This window comes from Rattus norvegicus, chromosome 9 (assembly GCF_036323735.1).
Source record: "Rattus norvegicus strain BN/NHsdMcwi chromosome 9, GRCr8, whole genome shotgun sequence".
Taxonomy (NCBI): Eukaryota; Metazoa; Chordata; class Mammalia; order Rodentia; family Muridae; genus Rattus; species Rattus norvegicus.
In genome coordinates, this window is record NC_086027.1 from 94,908,534 (window position 1) to 94,931,215 (window position 22,682).

Genomic DNA, 22,682 nt, shown 5'->3' on the forward strand with positions numbered 1-22,682 from the left:
AAATGTAGATCAAGTCCTGAGAAGATGGCATCTTGAAGACTTGTGTACCAACCAGCCTGGCATTGCTGGCTTGCTTATCTACCTAATGTAATCTGTGCATCAGGAGAATAAAGGTCTATTTTTTCCAGTCATATGTTATGAATATCTAGTATTGTCAGCTGCCCTCAGTGTTTTAGAAGAGTTTTTCTTCCCCTTTATTTAGGGAGTTAAACCAGAGAGCAACGACAAAGAAACAGAAGCTACTAATGAAACTGACATCTCTGAGGAGTCCTGTGGACACCACCTTCTGCAGAAGTCCCCAAAAGGCTGGAATGGTCCTGATGTTATTATAGAGGCTCAGTTTGATGACAGCGACTCAGAAGATAGACATGGCAACACCAGTGGGCTGGTTGATGGTATGAAGAAATTGTCAGTCTGTACTCCTGACAAAGGTGAGTCTTGGGCATCTGTTTGACATTTTCTTACAGCTCATGATTTGGTTTTTTGTTTTTCTGTTTGTTTTTTAAGTTGAAACCTCTCTCTGCAGCAGAGTAAGAGACTCATAGAATGCTTAGTATATTTTCAGAGTCTGTGAAGGCTTTCAGGAAGCAGAACATCTGGTAGAAGAGAGGGAGAGAAGAACCACCCAGGGCTTTGTCTGGATAGTGGTCGGCACTTCTGTGTTTGATCAGAGTTCCTCTCAGTGTTTGTGATAGGCTCTGAGTTGCAGTTGGTAGTTAGCTGTAGTATGTTCCATTCCACCCTGAGGTTGATAAGAGCAGAATCATCCTCCCTTCCTTCTCCTTCCTTTCTTCCAGTTCTTCCCTTCATGCCTCCCTTCCTTTTTACGTGAGCTATACATCCAGCCAGAATTAAGCAAGTCTCAAATCTTATTAAAAAAAAACAACAAAACTTTATTTTACTGTTTTGCTTTAGTTCAGCATATAATTTCAAAATATATTTGTTATTTGTGGTAGGCATAGATCACTTGGAATTTTGAAAGTAAATTATCTTCAGGAAGTATTTTGACCTCAAGCCTTAAAAAAAAAAATGAAGGCTAGCCTTATTTTTCTGAATGGCACATCAGCCATGGGTTTGGTGATTATAGAAAATGTGAAGTTGCAAACACACGAATGAAGAGTTGTACCAAAGGTTCTACCTGGCCACACTCTAGGAAACTTAAGGGCAAGTGATATTTGCAAGTTGAGTGTTGCAGTATCTAGGTTTCCAAGGGGTTTTAAATAGGGATGGTATATTTCCAGCCAGATTTGAGTTTTGTATATACTTGGAAATGGAGCAGACCTGGACCTGGCAACATGGACCTGGGAGGGTGATTAAACAATAAGCATTGTTATCAGGACATTTCTGGCCCAATGGCCATGAAACACTAGAAGGGATGCCAAAAGATTACCAAAGGAGGGTTTTGAGCAGACGCCTATGGTAAGGTCTGGCAAGCACAGCTCAGTACATCCTGAAGGCTGGGCTGATTTCAGGAAGGATTGCCAAAGCATGTTTGTTCTCCATTGCTTATGACCTTAGCTAGAGAGTCAGCTCTGGAAGCATGTGTCCTTTTGGTGGCAAGGGTCGCTCCTTCAAAGTGACTTCCCAGCCTTGAAATTTACTTTGAATGACCAAGCTAGTGTTCTTGCTGGTACCCTTGTCTGTTTTCTTTCCCAGGTACACTGACCTGAGGGCACCCAGCTTACTCTTGGTTTTTGGTATGCCTAGGTAAACCAGTGGTTTCATTCTTCAGGGATCAGGCAGTTGGATCTTCATTTGGACACAATTCCTTGACATTTCTTTCTACTTGTGTTTCTCTTCCCTCCTTTATAAACAGTTGAATATTGTCATGCGGGTTGTATACAACAATATCCATACTAGACATTATGCCTTTTTAGTGAGAAGAGAGGGATATAACCAAGACCCTAAATAGCCACATTTTTTATTAACAAGATCACTAAGAAGAAAGGTACTCACAGAACAAAATCAAGAAAGGAACACTTTAGAATAAGTTGCTTGTTTGGTCAAAGCTACTCAGAAGAAATCCCTTTCTGGTGGCCCAGAAGATCTTAGTATCCTCTTTTCCCTGGGCACCAAGTTGAGAGAATGAGTCACCCACACAAATGCAAGGAAATGGCAGATGGAAACAATTGCAGAATTGATGACCTAGGTTGTCAGTGATTTTGTCCTTTGTCTTGTGGGATGTTCTGGAGACTGACTTGTGCTTGCTATGTCATCTGCTGCAGTTCCCGTCTCTATCATAGGAAACTCTCGGAGCACTTCACAAGTCCATGGTGGGCATGCTTGTAGTTTTCCTTCTTCCCTTCATGTGCTCCTATCCCACTGCTATTTCCATCATCTCTACTATTACTTTCTTGGCAGCCTTGACTGAGGGAGCAGCTTTAATTCTTTCTCGGTGTCAGGTGCAGATCCCTCTTTCCAGCTGCCTCTAAATAGAGTTTGTGAAGCCATATGGCTGTTTCTCATTTCTTGTTCTCTTGATATTTAGGAAAATCACAATTTGCTCTTTTAAGCAATCAGAGCATTTTTAATGGTATTTCAACCAGCTTTTCTTGCTTAGGATAATATAAAATCTGGTTATATTTAAGATCTTAGTACATTTTGTATTGTTTAAGGATTTGAAAGTTGTTATTGGAATAAACCATAACCTTAAGAACATTATAAACTTTTCCCTAATATTTTCAGAAAGATTCTTTGCTTTGCATTGTACTTTTAAGTGTATTATTAATCCCAGTTCATGCTGTGTTTCAAGGTATTATTTTAAAAATCTGGTTTCTTTACATACAACACATGCTATATTTATTGCTCACATTTCTTCCTCTTGGTTTGGAAAACTTCAGTGCCATCTTGTCTGGTAAGTAATAGCTTAGCCCTAGTCCAGTTGTTTGTAGCAAGGACTCGTTGAATTAGTCAAATGGCCCCTGTATATCTCAGACCCACTCGTTTCTCCCAGGCAGAAAATATGAATATATGCATATATACACGTATGTATGAATGAGAGAGAAGATGAGCCAAAGACCTGGCCCCATTTGAATATCCAGTTCTATGTCTTCTTGAAACTGATCTTTCACTGCTACTCAGGCATGGCTTCTTGTCAGCATGGAAATCTGTCAGAATGACTGGGACTGTAGCTAAGTTACAGAAGCACTTGCCTAGGATGCACAAGTCCCTGGATTTGATCCCTAACCCTGGGGAAAGAAGATCTGCCATTGTGTAGAACCTGGAGACAGCTTCATTAAATTTCACTGCTTTTTAATGTATCTGTGGCTTTGAAAAAAAAAGTTTTGGCAAAGGTTGCCTGGTTAGCAAGTTCCAAAGGATAACCGTCTTTGCCGAGTGATGGAAGAGCTTTGTATCTTTCATCACCAGCAATGGTGAGCACAGCTTTGGCCTTAGCCTCAGGAGATCATGTGCAGTGCATGCCTATCCTCTACCTCAACAGGGTCTTCCAGAGACCTTTCCCATTTCCTTGCCTGGTGGTGGCTACCAGTACCCGATGAGAGAGTATAGGTTTAGAATGTGAGATTAAAGACACCTTTGCTCCTGTCTCCCAGTAGGTAGCTTCTATTTTCCCCAAAAGGAGACTGGCTTCCTGAGGAATCCCTAGTCTCTCCCAAGATTCAAATATTTCTATTACTTTCCTCATAGGCTTACTCCTCAGAGTCACCAGAACTCTCAGCCCCTATATTCCCTGGAGTTTTCTTTCCTCCTCTGTTTGGCTTATGAAAGCAGACCCCTGGGATTATTCTGATGTACTTTGTTGAGTTGTTGAAACCCCAGTTCTTTCCTCCAAATTGTCTTTCCACATCTCCAGTGTACATAATGATAATTAGTACAACTAGAAGACTGTTATATTTGCTTCAGAAATTAGAATAAATATTAAGCACCTAGTTTTCTATTACCTAAAACTTAGCATCAATCTTTAAAAATCTGATTTTAGAAAGGTAAAACTAGACTTTTCTTTAACAAAGAGTACAATGGGAATTTTTGCTTCCATATTTTTATCAATAGGATGGGGTAATGCAGTAATGTTGGGTCGGGAGATCATGGCCAGGACCTGTGGTATCCTGAGACCCTCACTCTTATCCCAGAGCCACAGCCTTCCCTGTGGAGATGTCAGGTGATACATGCGTAGAAGACGTGAGCCAGTGGGGCAGTTGTTCAGTAGGCAAGGCCTGATCGGAGCCAACATGACTCACCAGACCCTCTCCTGCTGGCAGTACCTTGGCCTTTTTACGTCTTGTCTCTACCAGTGGGAAGGATTGTCCAGACCCACATGTGTACCTTTGCTTTCGTGCACCTCTGAAGCCTGAGCCCAGCCCTCTTCCACATAGTCAGGCGCTGTGTCTCTGCATTTGTCTCTCTCCAGCTTTCCAGATGTACAGATTTCATTCTGTACACTACTTTGTCATAGTCTTTGCCTACTATTAATGTGTCAGGGTTACTCTACTTTTGATACTTTTCAGAAATTCTTACTGGGTTTCTATAGAAAAACTCTTTCTGTTTAGGCATTAAAGATGTCTATTATTATTATTATTATTATTATTACCATCATCATGTTGTCATTTAGTTATTTGTCTATTAAATTGCTCTATGGTATCAATAATTGAAAATTTTCAATTTTGGTGTTATGACATTAATTATATTATGTGTTTTTAAGTTTTTCCCTGTTCTTGGGTGTCACCTCTTTCTCCATATGATCTTTTATTTAAGATTTACCTCTTGATGGGTTTTATGACATATATTCTTTAGTCTATTGGATATTGAACCATTATTGAATTCCGAGAATAAATATTATGTAATCCCAATGTGTTATTGTTTTTCAACTATACTATAAGGTTCATTTGAACATTTTTATAGTAAATAATTTTTGTTTCATGTTAAAATAGATACAAGATTTCTTGCCATTTTATTCAGTATTATAATTGCTCCATAGAATGATCTAAATTTTTTTCTAGTTTTTGTTTTGCTCCATAATAGCTTGTATAAACTGTGAATTAATTGTTTTTTTTTTAAGGTTAGGTAAAATGCATTGTAAAGTTGTTTGCACCTGTTGTTTTTAAAAAATGAGATTGTTGTTTTCAAACATATTAACTGATATTTCTAAATTATGAAATTTGTGGTAATTTCTTCTTGTGCTAATTTTGGTATAGTTTAATGAGAATTTATCCATTCAGATGCATTATCATATTGATATTCCTAATACTCTTCAACTTTTAAAATTACTTTTTAAATCTATATTGAATGTTTTCATATCTTTAATTCTGTATTTTAATGATTCAATCTCTATCTTCCTCTCTTTCTGTCTCTGTCTCTCTGTTGTTCACTCATGCTGACTCTTGGATCTTGAACATCACACATGGGGGAAAGTGTTCTACATTTAGTTCTAGCTCCAACTCTATTTGTATTTTGAAGCAGAGTCTTACTAGTTTTCTAGAATGGTCTTGAACTCATATTGTTGCCCCCATAGGACTTGAACCTGTGAGGCAGAAGGATCTGCCTCAGCCTCCCAAGGAGTTGAAACTATAGAGTTATAGTGCTAGACCCAGCTGGTTGGATATGGTTTTTAGTAATTATTTTTATTCAGTGCATCATAATTTTACTTCCTAATAAGTATCAACACTTCCTTTAAAATACCAGTAAAATTATTCATTGGAGATTTTTAAATGGTTTAGATAATAAGAGATGAGGTAAATTCTTGGGAAAATATTTTGGCAAAAACTTTCTTTCAGTTTGTTATAGGCAAATGCTCTACCACTGAGCTACATCCCTAGACCTTCTAATCTAATAAGTATTTGCTTATATTAATAACCAAAATTATTACTGTGTAGGAAGTAACATTTCTCCTGTTATAGTTTATAAACTTTGCCCCTACTCTTACATCTCCTTCTTCTGGAAATTATGCTCAAGGATCTATTTCTGAATTATCACAGAGCAGGCATTCAGGCAGAGTGATGGACTGAGGGAGGTGAACAGGGTATGGGGCTCCCACTTGTTTTGTAATGAGGGAGCTGGACGGAGGTATTGAGTAGGTATAGTTTCAGTATTGGGAGGGATTTAATCAGCTAGACTGGGATGAGTCATAAACATGAATGACTTCCACGAGTACTGCTCAGTCTCCGAAAAATATTACGGTGTGTGCCACTTTCCTTTGCTGTTTGTTTATTTGCATACAATTTATGGGAGGATTATGATGGTAGCAATGTTCTGCCATACGCAGCTCTCTTATTTATTGACATCATAGAGCATGCTGGCTATCCTCCCCACGTTCTTCCCCCTCCCCTCCCTTTTTTTAATCGAGGACTCATTCTGGTCTGCTTGCATATTTCTCTGACAGAGAACACCTGAGGCCTGAGGGTGGTAGTGCACTTTTCTAGCATTACAAGTAATTGATGAGATAGAATTTGTTCTATCTGGGGTCCCCTACAGTACTTGGGAGTAGGTACGCTTGTTGGCAGCCTTGCCAGCACTGTTAGTACACAATTATTATAACTGAAACTTAAAATTAAACAGTTTGTCACAAACATTGTTCCTACCACTGTCTGCAGGCAGGGGTTACCAGTCCTCCAGCATGTCAGTTGTGTGTTCCTAATGTTCTCAGCCAGGAGCAACCAAGAGAGGCAAAGGGACTAACAGGCTTCTTGTTTTCCCCATAGCTGCTCTGCTCCCTCCTTTGGGCCCTTCTCACACTCTTCTCAGTATGATGCTCTGTGGCTTCTTGCTTGCTGCGTCCTTTTAGCTTCCTTCTTGGCTCCGTAGGTTATTTTATAATCCCGAGCTCCTTGGCAATGAGACAGGAAGAACCCTTTCCTTTCTCCTTCTCTCCCTCCTAGGCTCACTAGACTTCAGCCCTCCACCTCCCATTCTTCCCCCCCATCCACCTACAGACCCCCCCCCCCCATCTACTCAGGATCATAGCAGTTCATGGTCATGACAGCAAATGGACCAGCTGTCATATCTGGTGGCACCTACATTATGTTCATAGATGCACCAGTGAGATAGCTCTTTGGTGAAGGCACTTGCTACCAAACATGGCAGACCTCTGGGACCCACCTGGTGGAATGAGAGAATCAACTTCTACAAGCTGGCTTCTGACCTCCACATGCAGACTGTGGCCTATGCATGCATGGATGCACAGAGAGAGACACAATAGGACTGTATTGCAGTGTTCTATGCCTACGTCAGTAGCTCTTAGTCAGGCACTTCACATTCCTGACGTTTCCTCATACTGGATGAAAATGCAGTTTGCACTGCAAGGCAAACCTGTGTCCCAGCTGATGCACCTGACTGCAGCCCTCCAGAGTGTCTGACTTTCTCATCTGTCAGAAGCTCTAGTGGGCAGTGGCATGCTTTGATTTAAAGGGGAGGGATATGAAATTAATTATAAGTGGAATTGTTATAAAAATACTCAAAATGTGAGTTTCTAGACAAGTTAATTTAAAAGAATTTCCAGCTGAAACCTTCCAGCTAGACACAGCTCGTTTAGCGCATTCTTTCATTTTACAGCTGAGGTTATTGAGGCTCAGATAAGTGACTAGTTTTCTTAGGGTCCCAGAAGTTAGTAGCTTTATAAATGAAAATTATCCATGCCCATAGCAAGGACGATGTCCCTAATAGGCTACATTTGAAAAGAGCAAGTCAAGACCATTGGTTTAATTTTTTCCTATACGAACAGTGTTCATCGCCCATCCAGTTCTTACCCACCTTCATGTTCCTATATTTTCATCTGGGCATCCACACTCTTGCCAGATACCTTGCAATTTGAGTGAGTTGATTCTGGCTGCAGAGTGAGGCCTTATTTGTTCTATATAAGTTTCTTGGCACACTTACTTGCCTTATGCTAGTAGGACTTAATGCAGCAATGGAACTCTTCTAACATGAATGACTGGTACTGTCACTGGAGAGGTGGTGAAGTAGCCCACGTGAATAGGGCTGGTATGGCTGAGAAGCTGAGAATCAGTTGTGTCCATTTTAATAGCTACGTGTGGGTAGTGGCCTTTTTATTGGATAGTGTAGCTTTACTTTTGCCTCTTTCTGAAGATCAGTGGCTCAGTCTAATCAGGGTGAATCTTACTCAGAATTCTGGGACAAAAGTTGTTTCCTTATGGATATAAGCAAGGAAACATTTATCCCTAATTACTATTGGCAGCTGTCCTATGACTTACTAAGTATTGTGAATAGAAGAGTGAAGAACCAAAAATGTCTGGGCCTTCACAACCATTAATGAGCCTTGGATCAACTGACCCTGAAGTCTCCCCTACATAGGGAAGGGAAATACACAGTTACACAAACGAATGAGTCACTTTGTTGGTAAGGCAGTTTGAGTTGGATATTCTGTCCTTTCAACTATGAGTAACCAAGTAGTGGCAAAGGTACTAACAGACAGGCATTCCAATGAATGAATCTCATAAGAGAGGGAGAGGGCTGTGTTGTAAAGTGGGGTGTGAAGTAGGTACCAGTTCTACTCTACCTGCATGCCATGTAAACTGGGCAGTTTCTTTTCTTCTCTGGTTCCAGGGTGTTTATTTGTTCGTGCACATTATACTCCTTTGTAACCCATATGGTATTTGCACACAATAAGGTTTATGTTTGTTGTTGGGGAGCCAGGCTGATTACAAAGGGAAATCTAGATGGTTGTCCTTGACAGGCACTCAGTCATTGAGAAAAGACCAGAGCATGGAACACGCTTCTACTTCTGTAGTAGATACAGTTGGATAACGGTCTCACTGCCATTAGATGCTTTCTCCATGGCTTCCAGGTTCTGAAGCTGTAATATCTTGTAAAGTCAGAGGCAAAAGCAAAGGTATTAAAAAGCAGAGACTGCTAGTAACCACAGACAGTGTCATGTGTAGAAAAGGAAACTATTCAGAGGATAGACAAGGTAAAAATAGGTAAGAGGAGGAGAGAGTCCTTGGATGATAATGTATTCCCTGAGCTTTGAAGGATAAATACTATTTGCTAGATGGGAGAAGGTGAAGAATATTCTGAGTATAAGCAGGATCATAGAGGTAGATGAGTAGTAACTTCAATGGGACCAGTATAGGATACATAGTGGAAAGTCTGGAGAGAAGGCTAGAAAAGAGAGTGTACTGAAGTTCGCAGTTATATATGGCTGTTAAGAGAGCTCAGTTGGAAAGAGTCACCTAGAGTAGCTATGGAAAGGGGATTATAAGAAAGAGTGGAGGAGTGAGGCCAATACTCATTCAGACCAGCTGACAACATGACCTGATTGCTGACTGAATGCAGAATAGATGGGGAAACACTCAGAACTAGGATTAACAGTGGCAGCTCAGATGTGAGGCAGGCAGAGGAGCGTCAAGCCTAGCAACTGTTGTGTACTCATAGTCTTAAGTGAGAAGAAAACTAAGAATAAGAAGGGCTGTGAACTCAGGCTCTGACTGTTAAACTTGAGTCCCCTACACGTCACTCTGTGATACACAGAAAGTGGTCCCACAGGAGGGATGGTGAGATCCTACATTTGTGTACTGTTAATAAAGCTGTGGGAAATCAGCAAGCTTGTCAAGTAGATGGACTCACTTGGATTTACCTGGAGGAACCATTCATTGCTTTGTTAAAGCAAAACAAACTGGTGGATGCAGAAAACTCAGGGGCAAGGTGAGCACAGCAACAGAGAGCTTTATAGAAGACCTCGGAGAAATGTTTGCAGAAGCGGGAATGAATGCTTTGGAGAATAAGGGAGTGGCTGACTTTCCTTTAGTGAATGTCAAGTTGTTGAAGATTATTTTCATTGAAAAAGACTTAATTCTCTTAGTTTTTAAAAACCTGCCATTATTCAGGGAAGGTTGCTTTTTTGCATTCAACTCTTATTTTATAACAAGTTAATGAAAAAGTTCATTTCCGGATTCATTGAACAGGTCTAGAAATGTGTGAATCAGCTGTGAAGAGCATTTCTGCTTGCCTCTTCCTGTGCTCCAGAGGCTGCTTGTCTGTGAAGTCAGAATTGAGCCATAGGAAAGACTCTTTCAAGTAATTCCTTCCTTTTCTCTCTTGGCCAGCCTGTGCCACATTTATTCACTTGAACAATGAAATCTTTTTTTGTAATTTGTTTTTTAACCTCCCTTTCTTGAAGCTTTTAAAAAAATTTATTGATTTATATTATCTATATGGGTACACCATCTCTGTCTTCAGACACACCAGAAGAGGGCATCAGATCCCATTACAGATGGTTGTGAACCACCATGTGGTTGCTGGGAATTGAACTCAGGACCTTTGGAAGAGCAGTCAGTGCTCTTAACCACTGAGCCATCTCTCCAGCCTTCTTGAAGCTTTTTTAATTATAAAAATCATAATAGGTTTTTTTCCATTTCTTTTAGATTTTTCAAACTTGGTGGAGTTCAAGTTTTTTTTTTTTAAATCTTTATTTACTTGAGTATTTCTTATTTACATTTCGATTGTTATACCCCTTCCCGGTTTCTGGGCCAACATCCCCTAGCCCCTCCTCTTCCCCTCCCCTTCTATTTGGTTGTTCCCCTCCCCATCCTTCCCCCATTACTGCCCTTCCCCCAACAATCACGTTCACTGGTGGTTCAGTCTTGGCAGGACCAAGGGCTTCCCCTTCCACTGGTGCTCTTACTAGGCTATCATTGTTACCTATGAGGTTGGAGCCCAGGGTCAGTCCATGTATAGTCTTTGGGTAGTGGCTTAGTCCCTGGAAGCTCTGGTTGCTTGGCATTGTTGTTCATAAGGGGTCTCGAGCCTCTTCAAGCTCTTCCAGTCCTTTCTCTGATTCCTTCAACTGGGGTCCCCTTCTCAGTTCAGTGGATTGCTGCTGGCATTCGCCTATGTATTTGCAGTATTCTGGCTGTGTCTCTCAGGAGAGATCTACATCTGGTTCCTGTCGGCCTGCACTTCTTTGCTTCATCCATCTTATCTAGTTTGGTGGCTGTATATGTATGGGCCACATGTGGGGCAGGCTCTGAATGGGTGTTCCTTCTGCTTCTGTTCTAAACTTTGCCTCCCTATTCCCTCCCAAGGGTATTCTTGTTCCCCTTTTAAAGAAGGAGTGAAGCATTCACATTTTGGTCATCCTTCTTGAGTTTCATGTGTTCTGTGCATCTAGGGTAATTCGAGCATTTGGGCTAATATCCACTTATCAATGAGTGCATACCATGTGTGTTTTTCTGTGATTGGGTTACCTCACTCAGGATGATTTTTTCCAGTTCCATCCATTTGCCTATGAATTTCATAAAGTCGTTGTTTTTGATAGCTGAGTAATATTCCATTGTGTAGATGTACCACATTTTCTGTATCCATTCCTCTGTTGAAGGGCATCTGGGTTCTTTTCAGCTTCTGGCTATTATAAATAAGGCTGCTATGAACATAGTGGAGCATGTGTTTTTGTTGTATGTTGGAGCATCTTTTGGGTATATGCCCAGGAGAGGTATAGCTGGGTCCTCAGGTAGTAGAATGTCCAATTTTCTGAGGAACCTCCAGACTGATTTCCAGAATGGTTGTACCACCTTGCAATCCCACCAGCAACGGAGGAGTGTTCCTCTTTCTCCACATCCTAGCCAGCATTTGCTGTCACCTGAGTTTTTGATCTTAGCCATTCTCACTGGTGTGAGGTGAAATCTCAGGGTTGTTTTGATTTGCATAGGTTTCTTATTAGCATGTATTCATTGTGAAAGCTTAGTTAGAAATCACTCATTCATTGCTACTGCGCTGAACTCTATGTGCCTGCAGGTCCATCTTGTTGGCATCCAGTATCCCTTGGATCACTCTAAATAATTCCCATTCTCCTTTGCGAACTTTTGGAGATAGCTTTCAAGTCATGCAGAAACATGCCAAGGGGAATCTGCCTGACTAATGGACTTGGTGTAATGATGTTTATGACTTGTGGAGATTTTCAAAATGCTAGTGAGGATTCCAGCTTGTTCTGTTAAATAAAAATGAGGCTTTGTGTTTTTGGCTGTGAAAGGCCCATCAGTAAGGGCAGATTGTATTCAGTTGAACACTGTTTATGGCTTTCAGATAATGTTAAAACAATAATATTCCATAATGCTAATGTCGGAACATATTGCCCCTCTCTTACCCCCATACTTACTTTCTAGTCCCCTGAAGGAAACCACAACCTTACAGTGTGTCCTATACCCCAACTAGTGGCTCCAACCTGGCCAAGCCCTAGCTCTGACTCTGATTTCTCTGGGGCCTGTTAGCTATTCCACCTGCACTCTGTAGCTCACCTTGCCTATTGATCCCCTCTTTAGTTTCTGGTAGTAGTGCTACTCAGCCCTACTGTGTAGCAGGGTCAGGATCCAAGTCTGTCTGACTAGCTGTTGACTTCTCAAGCAGCAAAATGGTTTCTAACAAAATGTGTCAACACTGTGCAGGATAAGAGAACTGAAGAAGCATGTTTGCCATTTTCCCTATTCATAAAAATCCTTTGTAATAAACACCTTGACCACTTCATGGGTTCTCACATAAATCAAGTGAGGTATTGGGAGGAAAAACTCCTTTAAAAGGATGAAGCATTACCTTCCATTGTGGGATTTTTCCAAACTATGTTTTTAAGCCTAATGTCTCTTGAGTGTCACATGACTCTCCTGAAGAGATTCTCAGACATCACAAGCACACACATCATTGATTAGCTTTCTTGGTTGCTGGTGGCCCTTTTCCACCGGGACCTCCCGTCTAGTGCTTTGCTTGCCTGTGTGCCCGAGTGCTGCTCAGGCCCCAGAACCTCCAAACACACCCTGCTCATTTTTTGCCCTGTTTCTGTGGTTCCTCTCCTGCTGTGAAAGCTACCCCGCACTAGCTTCTCCTGTGAAAATGACTTCTTTCTTCACAATCCCAGCTATGACTTTAGAAGTGTATTTGTTTTCGATCACCATGCAATAAATCACTACAGGCTTGGAGGCTTAACACAATGCATCTGTTATCTCTGTTCTAGGAGTTAGGAGTCAGAACTTGGCTCACCCAGGTCCTTTGCTTCTGGGCTCTTCACAGGGCTAAGGTCAATCTGTTGAGTCATCAAAAGGCTGGACTATAAGAAAGATCTGCTTTAAGGGTCCTTGGAATTGACTAGAGTCAGTTCCTAGCAAGTTTGGAGCCGAGAACCTCAGCTTTTGCTGTTTGTATGCTAAAGGCTGCATTTGGCTGCTTCCTGCACAGGTCCTTCTTGTTTGTAGCTGGCTTCTTGAGACTGAGTAATAGAGTCAGATAGCAAGATGGAAGGTACAGTCATATGTAACTTAATCATGGAAGTTGCATCCCATTATCTTTGCTTTATTCTTTTGCTTAGAAACAAATCAGAGGCCCTGCCTATGCTTGAGGGGGTTGGAATTATATAAGACATGAAACAAGAAGGTGGATATAATTTGGGCTATCATAAGCCTGGTTACCACAGATAACCTTTTTAAGCCCTTACTTATTTCTTCCATCAAATATGTGATCATCCCTTTTGTGGCTCTCCTTTATGGCTACCTAGCTGCCTTTCACTAGTATTTTTATGGTTGGCTTAGGCCTTTTATTTTCTTCATGTGGCTGCTTTTGCATATCTTGAAGTCAATAGCAGTTCCTAGAACAGTTTTCTTTTGTATATTGTTCTGCCAAAGATGCCTTCCTTCTATTGAGTGAAACTGAAGGACCAAACTAGTACCTCTCCTGTGTAATGGCTTGAGTCTCCTTTCTTGCTCAGCTGCGACACAGCATCCATTTTATAAATCTAGAAATTTGAGATTTGGTAGCACATCAGTGACTTACCCACATGTCTGTAAGCTACTGGGAATGGTTGCTCACATTGCCCTGATTTGCATTCAATGCTGGCTCTTGTTATGTTATTAAGAAAAAGCAGTTGTCCATCAAAGACATAAACAATACCAGCTTAAAACATTAGCTGTTTTTTGAGTGGTTAGCTGTTCCTGTTTTTTGGACCTTAGAAATAATATAATCTAAAAAACAAATTAATTTCTGTTTAAACTAGCTGGCTCTGTTCTCTTTTAATAATTATTTTGTGGTTCTACTATTTCTAGGTCATAAGAAATGAATTGAAAAAAGGGCTGGCCTTTGGGGAAGCAGCATTTAATTTCTTTCCCTTTAACCAGCAGTGATCTAGTCTTCATTATGCTTATTTAAGATGTTCTATAGGGTGAATATTCAATACACTTTAAAAGACTTATAACAGACATGTATCATTTGGTATCTGTGGGCCTGCAAACCCCAAATGTGGTATAATTCATCTGGTTTAGCTTCCCATGCTCGGGGTCAATCCCCGTGTAACTCTCTAAGCTAGCTTCTAACATTTTTCATTACTTGTCCTGTTAGTATACTAACTAACTAGTCTTTAGAAGGCAGATAAAAAAAATGATAGTCCAGTTTTAGGGAACACATTTGTGGTACTGAAATGTTAATATCACAGTGGAATGAGATGACTGGTCCCTTTAAGAAAAGCTGAGGTGCAAGCCAACTTCCATTTGGAGGAATCTTTCATCTGTTGAGAAAGATGCAGAACGGGTGCATTAGAGACAGACAGAGGTGAAAGCACACGGATGTGTGTGTCTGCATTTTAGGTCTTTGGGGAGCCATGAGGCTAAAAGCCAATTAAAGCTTTAGTAGAGAGGAATTTAAAAGTCGTTTCTCTTGGGCAAAGGAAAGATTTGGAGCAGAGAGTGCTCATAGAAAAGCAGGAGGGCGTTGAATTGATGCAGCCAACTCCTGGGAATTGGAATCACTGCAAAGCCTCATCTAAGATGTCCCCATGAAGGATTCAGGTTGGAGCCCCATAGAGACTCTAGGACTTGGGAACTTGAGGATGTGTGTATAGTCAGCCTGAAGAGGAAAATGGCTGCATCCTGCCATGTTGGTTCCTCCCTTCTCTAACCTCTTACCAGTTTTCAAATTAATATAGTTCAGAGAAATTGATAGTCTTAGGAGTTTTTTAATCTCTTACTGATTGTGCGTTAACTTCCTTTTTATTCACTTATTCATCTTAATATATTAAGGCTTTCTTTTACCAGTCTCTGCCCATGAATTTCAATCTGGTGGTCTATTGTTACCTAATTTATATTCCATTTGACATTCCTAACCTCTATCACAGGATGCAGTCTGTATATATCCATCTTGGACAGAGAATATCACCATATTTGTACCATTGTGACCTCGAACTCAAAGAGAGTCCAAAATGCAGTTGACTATCCCAGTGTCTAGAACTAAGGCAAATCTCTCAGATGGCGTGGTTTCCTTTCCCATTCTGTGTCTATCGATGCCATTTCATTTCTGAAGTTAGTGTGGCACCATAGGAAGAGGATGAGGTATTGGCAGTAATCAGAGTCAGACTTGAATCCTGACCTATTGCTGTGCTTTCCTAACTGGTATCCATTGAAAAGCCTGATATTTTGTATTTTTGAGCCTTGTTTTTCCAAACTTTAGAATTGTAGTAGAGTTCCCTGCCTACTTCACTTGGACTGCTAGGGAATATTAAATCTAGTGTTGTATGTGAATCATCTAATACAATGCCAAGTGTGTGATAGCAGCTCAGTGCTAGTTCCTGGGTAGCGAGTGGTCAGCACCAAGCTTTTCATGTACAGGCCTGTGTTTTGGGACACATTCTCATGGAAGTTTCTTCTAGCGTGTGGAATAATGAGCTCTGCATATATTGGGTTTCCCTCCCACTTTTTACAGATGTGGTTGGCTTCCATAATTCAGAGGAGACAAGGCCCATGTGTAATCTCATCTGCAGTGTTTCAGTGCAGTCAGTTGGCATCTTAGGCTTTCTGCCTGAGGTTAATCTTTTCTCCTGGGCTCTGATCTTATTCCTTCCTTCCCAGGGACCCCTCCTTTTCCTAATTGTGCTCACTTCTACCACACCTTCTTGACTTGTTTCTTCCCATCATCAGCTAACCACTCCAAGCCTCTCTTATCTTAGAAAAATAAAATATTCAAAACCATGTGGCAATTTCTCTCCCTATGTAGCCACCACCCTGTATTATTCTACCCCCTCACAGCTAGACTTCCCGAGCCCCATTCCACACCCTCATCCCACAGTCCACTCAATTTCCCAGGCACAGTATCCTGAGCTTGCTTTGTTTTATTCATTATGATTGGTCTCACCAGCATTAACTGTGACCTTGTTACTACAGCCACATTGCCGAACATGCTTCTCCCATTGAAATCCTTTCAGGCTTTGGCTTCTGTGACCCACCATCAACCTTCTTTTTTACTACCTTGCTGACCTCAGTTTCCTTTGGAAACTTTTCTTCTGTTGCTTTGCTTGAAAGTTGATGTTCCAGGGCTCCCATCCCTCCTAATCTAAACAGTCTGCGAGGCAGAGCCACTGTGTTCATTCATCTGTTCTCTATACACAGGTGACTTACATAGACTAGATCTAGCCCAAATCTTCCTCTTGAGCAACATATCTAATAGCAGATGCCTCAAGCTCACTAACCCCCCTGAGCTTATGTCCTGTCATGTGTGTCTCAGCGTGCTCTTCCTGTGCTAGCCCATTGCTCTTCATGCTTCAGTGTGCCTTAGAATCAACTGAAAGGCTTGTTAAAATACAGATTTCTGGACCTTGTCCCCAGAGCTTTTGGGTCAGAAGGTATGAGGAGAAGCTGAGGTTATGATTTACATGGGTCCCTAGGTGATGTTTATGCTGCTAGTCTGGAAAATATACTTTGAGAATGTCTGTTATAAGAAAATAAGACACAGTTTTCTGCTTCCTGCTGTACCCTATATACCCCTGCAGTTCCAGATCCCCACTTTTTGAGGTTTGCCTTCTAATTGCATTTCTGTCCAGGATCCTTCTGTAACTAAAATGCTTTTCTTCCTCCCTCCCTCCCTCCCATCTTTCTTTCTTTCTTTCTTTCTTTCTTTCTTTCTTTCTTTCTTTCTCTCTTTCTTCTCCATTAAAATTTTCATTTTCAATACAGATACTAGTGTAAATTTCTTCACACAAGATTATGTATGTCAAGACTGTTGCCTTCACTCTCCTTTAGCTCCCTATTGATAAATAAATTTAAACTCCATTTACAAAGAACCTTCTCCCTCCTTATTTTGCATATCATGAATTAGGCATAAAAAAGAAAGAAAGAAAAGAATGAAACAAAGGAAAGAAGGAAGGAAGAAAGGAAGGAAAGAAGGAAGAAAGGAAGGAAAGAAGGAAGGAAGGAAGGAAGGAAGAAAGGAAGGAAGAAAGGAAAGGGCATATGCCTCATCTGGTAGAGTACTTGTTTAGAATGTATGAAGCCCTGGGTTAAATCTCAAGCACCACATAAAACTGGGTGTGCTGGCATGTGTTTATAATTCAAGCGCTTTGAAAGTAGAGGCAGGAGGATCAGGAGATCAGGGTTAGCCTCTGCTGTGTTGAAAGCTAGCCTGGGATATATGAAATCCTATCAAAAGAACAGAGATAGTGGGTGGGGAAAAGAAAACAAACATCAAACGTGGCAGCCATTTTTATATACCTCATTACCACTTATTCTTCCTGTTATCCCTGTACAGTGTATTTTATGCTTTGAATCTGAAATATTGTCACAGACTCAGGTTTTAAATACTTGCTCCCCATTTCTTAATGATATTTTAGAAGAATACAGAGCCTTTAGAAGATAGGGTTTGACTTTGCTGATGGAAATAAGTCTCTAGGGGCAGGCCATCAATTGAGCCCGAGTTACAGATAATCTTTTCTTCCTGATCTGCCTGATAAAGATAATTGTTCTCCACCGAATGCTGGAGCTATTATGATATGATCTGCTCAGTTGCATAAGGCCAAACAACCATGGATTGAACCCTATGAAAACTATGAGGGAAAGTAATTTGTTACTCCTGTAAATAATTTCTTCCAGGAACTTTGAATAGAGACACAAAAGCAACTAATACAAAAAATTAGCACCAGCAAAATGGGATCAGTACTATGAGTATACTGATCAAATGTTTTTAGGCTATTGGAACTGGTTTGTAGGAGCAGTATGAAAGAGTTTGGGACTACAAACAGTGCTGAAATGGTATAGAAGGAATGTGCTGAACCATTCTGGTAGGAGTTTGGAAGGTCGGAATGCCTATAGAAATGTGGATAGTAAGAGAAAGAGCTCTCCTGGGAATTGGAATGAAGGCATTCTATCAAAGACTTTGTATTTTACCCACAATGTCCTGAAAATTCAAATGATGTTCAGTCCAAAGGTAATGAATTAATTTGGTGAAGGTATTTTCAAGATAACATAGTACTAAGACTTTAGAATATTTACTACTTGCTGCTCTTAGCCAAATTTACAGTGACAATCATGAGCAAAAGGTAGAACAGAAGGGTTCGAAACTGGCAGTTGATCAGAAAAAGACTATACATGTAGACAAAATGGCTATAATTGTTAACGAGAGCAGAGCCATTTAAAAGAAGCAACATGCTTTGCACTGGGATAATAGGAGAGGTATCTTGAGGTACAGCTTGGGCCAATAGAGGCCCCACAGTTTATAAAAATAAAAACTCATTTGCAAGACTATATTTGAAAAGAAAATGCTACTAGTGTGCCATACTAGAAAGGAGTCATGTGGGGAGATGTTAGTCTAGATTCAGTTTCCAAGTGTGCTGGCTAGTTTAGGTCAACTTGACAGAAGCTTGACATAAGTAGAGAGGGAGGGATCCTCAGTTGAGCTCAGTTGAGAAAATGCCTCCATTAAGATTATGCTGCAGGAGCCTGTAGGGCATTTTCTTAATTAGTGATTGATGTGGGAGGGCCTAGCCCATTGTAGGTGGTGTTACCCCTGAACTGGTGGACCTGAGTTCTATAAGAAAGCAGTTTTTACAACCCAACTGGAGCAAGTCAGTAAGCACTCCATGGTCTCTGTGTCAGCTCCTGCTTCCAGGTTCCTTCCTTGCTTGACTTCCTGTCCTGACTTCCTTCCATGGTGGACTATGAAGTAGAAGTGTAAACCAAATAAGTCCTTCTTCCCCAAGATGTTTTTGGTCATGGTGTTTCATCACAGTAATAGTAACCCTAATTAAGACACCAAGGTTCGGGCTGGAGAGATGGCTCAGTGGTTAAGAGCACTGGCTGCTCTTCTAGAGGTCCTGAGTTCAATTCCCAGCAACCACATGGTGGCTCACAACCATCTGTAAATGAGATCTGATGCCCTTTTCTGGTGTGTCTGAAGACAGCTACAGTGTACTCATATGAATAAACAAACAAACAAACAAATAAATAAATCTTAAAAAAAGACTTCCATGCATAGAATTAAAAAAAAAAAAAAGACACCAAGGTTCTCAGAGGCCAGTGTAGCCATGTACAAGAGGGCCTAGCATCTTTTCAAACTTGCCGTAGACCTTGGTGTCATCCATTGAGTGCTTTTTCTTGGGCATACAGAAAGCAGGAGTTAGAGAAAGTATGATGTCTCCACCAAGATTTCTGAATACAAGCTTGGGGATCATTCAAAAGAAGTGGGATTATTTCTCCTGTGGGAGCCAGAGAAGTCAAGATCTGAATATGAAGCTTATGCTGTAATTGTAAGTTCACAATGTTGAAAATGCCAAAAATATGTTGTGCTTGCTAAGGAAAACTCCAGGCAGTGAGGGGAACTGGCTTAGGCCATGTGTTGTAGGCTGCCAGGCGATAGGGCTGGGTCTGCTGAAGCCCATTGGTGCCTGTGTCATGATACCATGTGCTCCAGATGCTGGACAGGGAGCTACAAGATTTGCTATTTACTTGCTAGGTAATAACTTGCATCTAATAACTCTTCCTTGCCATCCTCCTGTTCTTTGGGAATGGAAAGTGTGCCACTGTATAGTGGGAGACTATAACAGCTAAGGTTTTACTTCAAGTCTCAGGAGGGACTTTGAGACTTGATTTTGAACACTGGGAACTATTAAGACTATGGAGACACTTGATGTTGGGCTAAATGTGCTTTTGTGTTATGAGGTGGCCTTGATTTTTTTCTTTTAGAACTCAGGTTCACCAATCCAGGGGTGACACCAAATGGGCTAGGCCCTCCCACATTAATCACTAATTAAGAAGATGCCCTACAAGCTTCCTACAGCCCAGTCTTACAGAGGCATTTTCTAACTGAACTCAATTGAGACTCCTTCCTCTCTGATGATTCTAGCTTGACTCAAATTAATCTAAACTAGTCAGCACACTTGGAAACTGAACCTAGGCTGCGGGGGTGGGGGTTGGGTGGGGGTGGGAGTTTGGGGGTGTGGTCTAGCAATAGAAGATTGTTTTAAATTTGAAAAGCACCCCACAGGCTCCTGTTTTGAATGTGTATCCCCTAGCTGGAGGGTTATAGTCTAGGGAACCTGTGGAACCTTTAGGAGTTAGGGCTTACCTGCAGAAGTAGGTCAATAGCAGCAAGTCAGGCCCTAGTTTTGGGTGCTCTCTGTTTCCTGGTCTGCCTGTCTTCAGGCACAATCTCCTGCAGCCAAGGTGCTCTGCTCCTACCCATGGAGTAAAGCAGCTCTGAGCTGAAGTTGATGAAACCATGAGCTAAGACATTCAGTACAGTAAGTTGATTCTATTTACTATTTTGGTTGCAAAAGTGATCATTACTTAGGGTTGTAGGTTACATTTTATATACCAAGTTATTTTACATTGTTGCTAGTGCCATCTATAGTCTTGGCAGTCACTTGTGCCTGTGTTAAAGGATTAGATTCACTCAAAATTCATTCTAAGAAACTAGGCTCAAATCTGTAATTGTACCACTTAGGAGGCTGAGGCAAGAGGATTATGTGTCCCAGGCCAGTCTAGTTTATGTAGCAAACCCTTTTTACAAAGCTACCCAACCAACTAAACAACAACAAAATAGCTTACAGTAGATGCTAATGATGACAGTAATGTTAATACCATCTAACAGTATTTGTTAGAATGCTTGTGTCAGGGTTACTTCATGTCCACATAAATTATACAGTTCTCAGTTATAAAGGTAAACATTTAGGTGCAGAATAACCTATTCAAAGTTGCATAGCTTAAAGAAGTAGGACTTGGGTTTTAATTTACCTCTCTGACACCAAATTAGTGGTGTTTGTCACCTCTGTAGATGAAAGTAGTGACATTACACCAAGAGGGCCTTATCATTTGATAACTCTAAGACTTAAAATCCTGCCATGTCTGTTTATAAGTGAATTACAGGTTTCCCTGCCACCCTCCTATACACATTGGAGGTCATCCACTACAACTTTCTTGTTTCTAGATCTTGTCATACTCTGTTAGGAACTTCTTAAACTGGAGCCATGATGGCTTCTGGACCCCATTTCTGCTAAGCACTTTTTGCTTGAACCTTGGGCTATGCTACTTTCCCTCTTTAACTACTTAGTACTTTTTGATAAGACTCCTGAGGGGAATACTTTCTTGTACATTGATGAGAAAATGTAACATCTAAGTCTCTGCTTCTACACCTTGTGCTTTTGCCTTAATGGGACATTGGGCAGTGCCATAAGGAAAACCCACTGTGTTTCTTGTGAAGATTGTCACTGTCACTCTTTAATATTGTTCTCCATCCACAGTCACCTGAAAAAAATATCTTCTAGCAATGACAGTGAGTTTTTTATTTAGACATGCCCTCCCACAGAAATTTGTAAATATCTTGAGGTTATCTTCTGACAGCTTGAAGAAACTAGAGCAGTTAGAACTCCCAAACCCCTTAGAGTAGTTATGGTGGCCTCTGAGAGGTTTCCCCGAGAGGTAGAAACATAGGGAAAAGAGATGTGAAAATGGCTGTCTTCTTCCTTTTCAAGATGGTTGGCGTCATTCTCACCCTTCTGACCTAAGACCAAGGCCTGGAAGATTAAAACAAAGGTCTTTCAGGGGTCTTTTCTCCTAAGGGTAGGCCCTCTGTCAATGGGATGGCTCAACAAATTCAAGGCCAGATCAGGATATGTTTACACAATGGATGGGCCAGTCATTCATCTTGTTTTCCTTAAAAGGAACCAACCCTACATTAGGAGAAGAAGACCTTTCAAAGAATTTATAAAACCGAATTCCCCAAGGAGAGACTACTTTGGCTTCTCAGGCATCCCCTCTGATTCTTGGAGGGGCATTCTCTCTGTGTTTGATGTCTGTATATTTATTTAACCTCTTTCTTAAAAAGCCTTTCTTTAGTGGCTTGGGGGAAAAATTCTTGGGGCTGCTCAGTAATAAAGGGCACTTTTGCTCTTGAAGAGGACCAGGGTTTAGTTCCCAGCACTTACATAGTGTCTCATAACCATTCAGACCTCTAGTTGTATGAAGTTCTTGATCCATTGCCTCTTCTAACTTCTGCAGGCACTGTTTGTACATGATATACTTAATACATGCAGGTAAACACTCATACATAGTAAATAAAATCAATTTAAAAAAAATTTTTTTAAAACATTTCTATCCCTTTATTACAAGTAAATACTATTCTTTTTTTCATAGTACTCATTATTTTATTTTATATATATGTATATATATAATTTTTTTTTTTTTACTTAACTTGAGTATTTCCTATTTACATTTCGAGTGTTATTCCCTTTCATGGTTTACGGGCCAACATCCCCCTAATCCCTCCCCTTCCCCTTCTTTATGGGTGTTCCCCTCCCCATCCTCCCCCCATTGCCGCCCTTCCCCCAAAAATCACGTTCACTGGGGGTTCTTAGCAGGACCGAGGGCTTCCCATTCCACTGGTGATCTTACTAGGATATTCAATTCTACCTATGAGGTCAGAGTCCAGGGTCAGTCCATGTATAGTCTTTAGGTAGTGGCTTAGTCCCTGGAAGCTCTGGT

At 40.9% G+C, this 22,682-nt stretch overlaps 1 protein-coding gene across 7 annotated transcripts in view; it reads left to right on the forward strand.

Moving 5' to 3' along the window:
• Dis3l2 (DIS3-like 3'-5' exoribonuclease 2) overlaps positions 1–22,682 on the forward strand; it is a 382,468-nt gene that overhangs the window by 106,478 nt on the left and 253,308 nt on the right. For all 7 annotated transcript variants that reach the window (XM_039083980.2, XM_063267518.1, NM_001109007.2 and 4 more), the window contains one exon: positions 203–431. In XM_039083980.2, the coding sequence (XP_038939908.1) occupies positions 203–431 (229 nt within the window). The remainder of the gene's footprint in view (positions 1–202; positions 432–22,682) is intronic.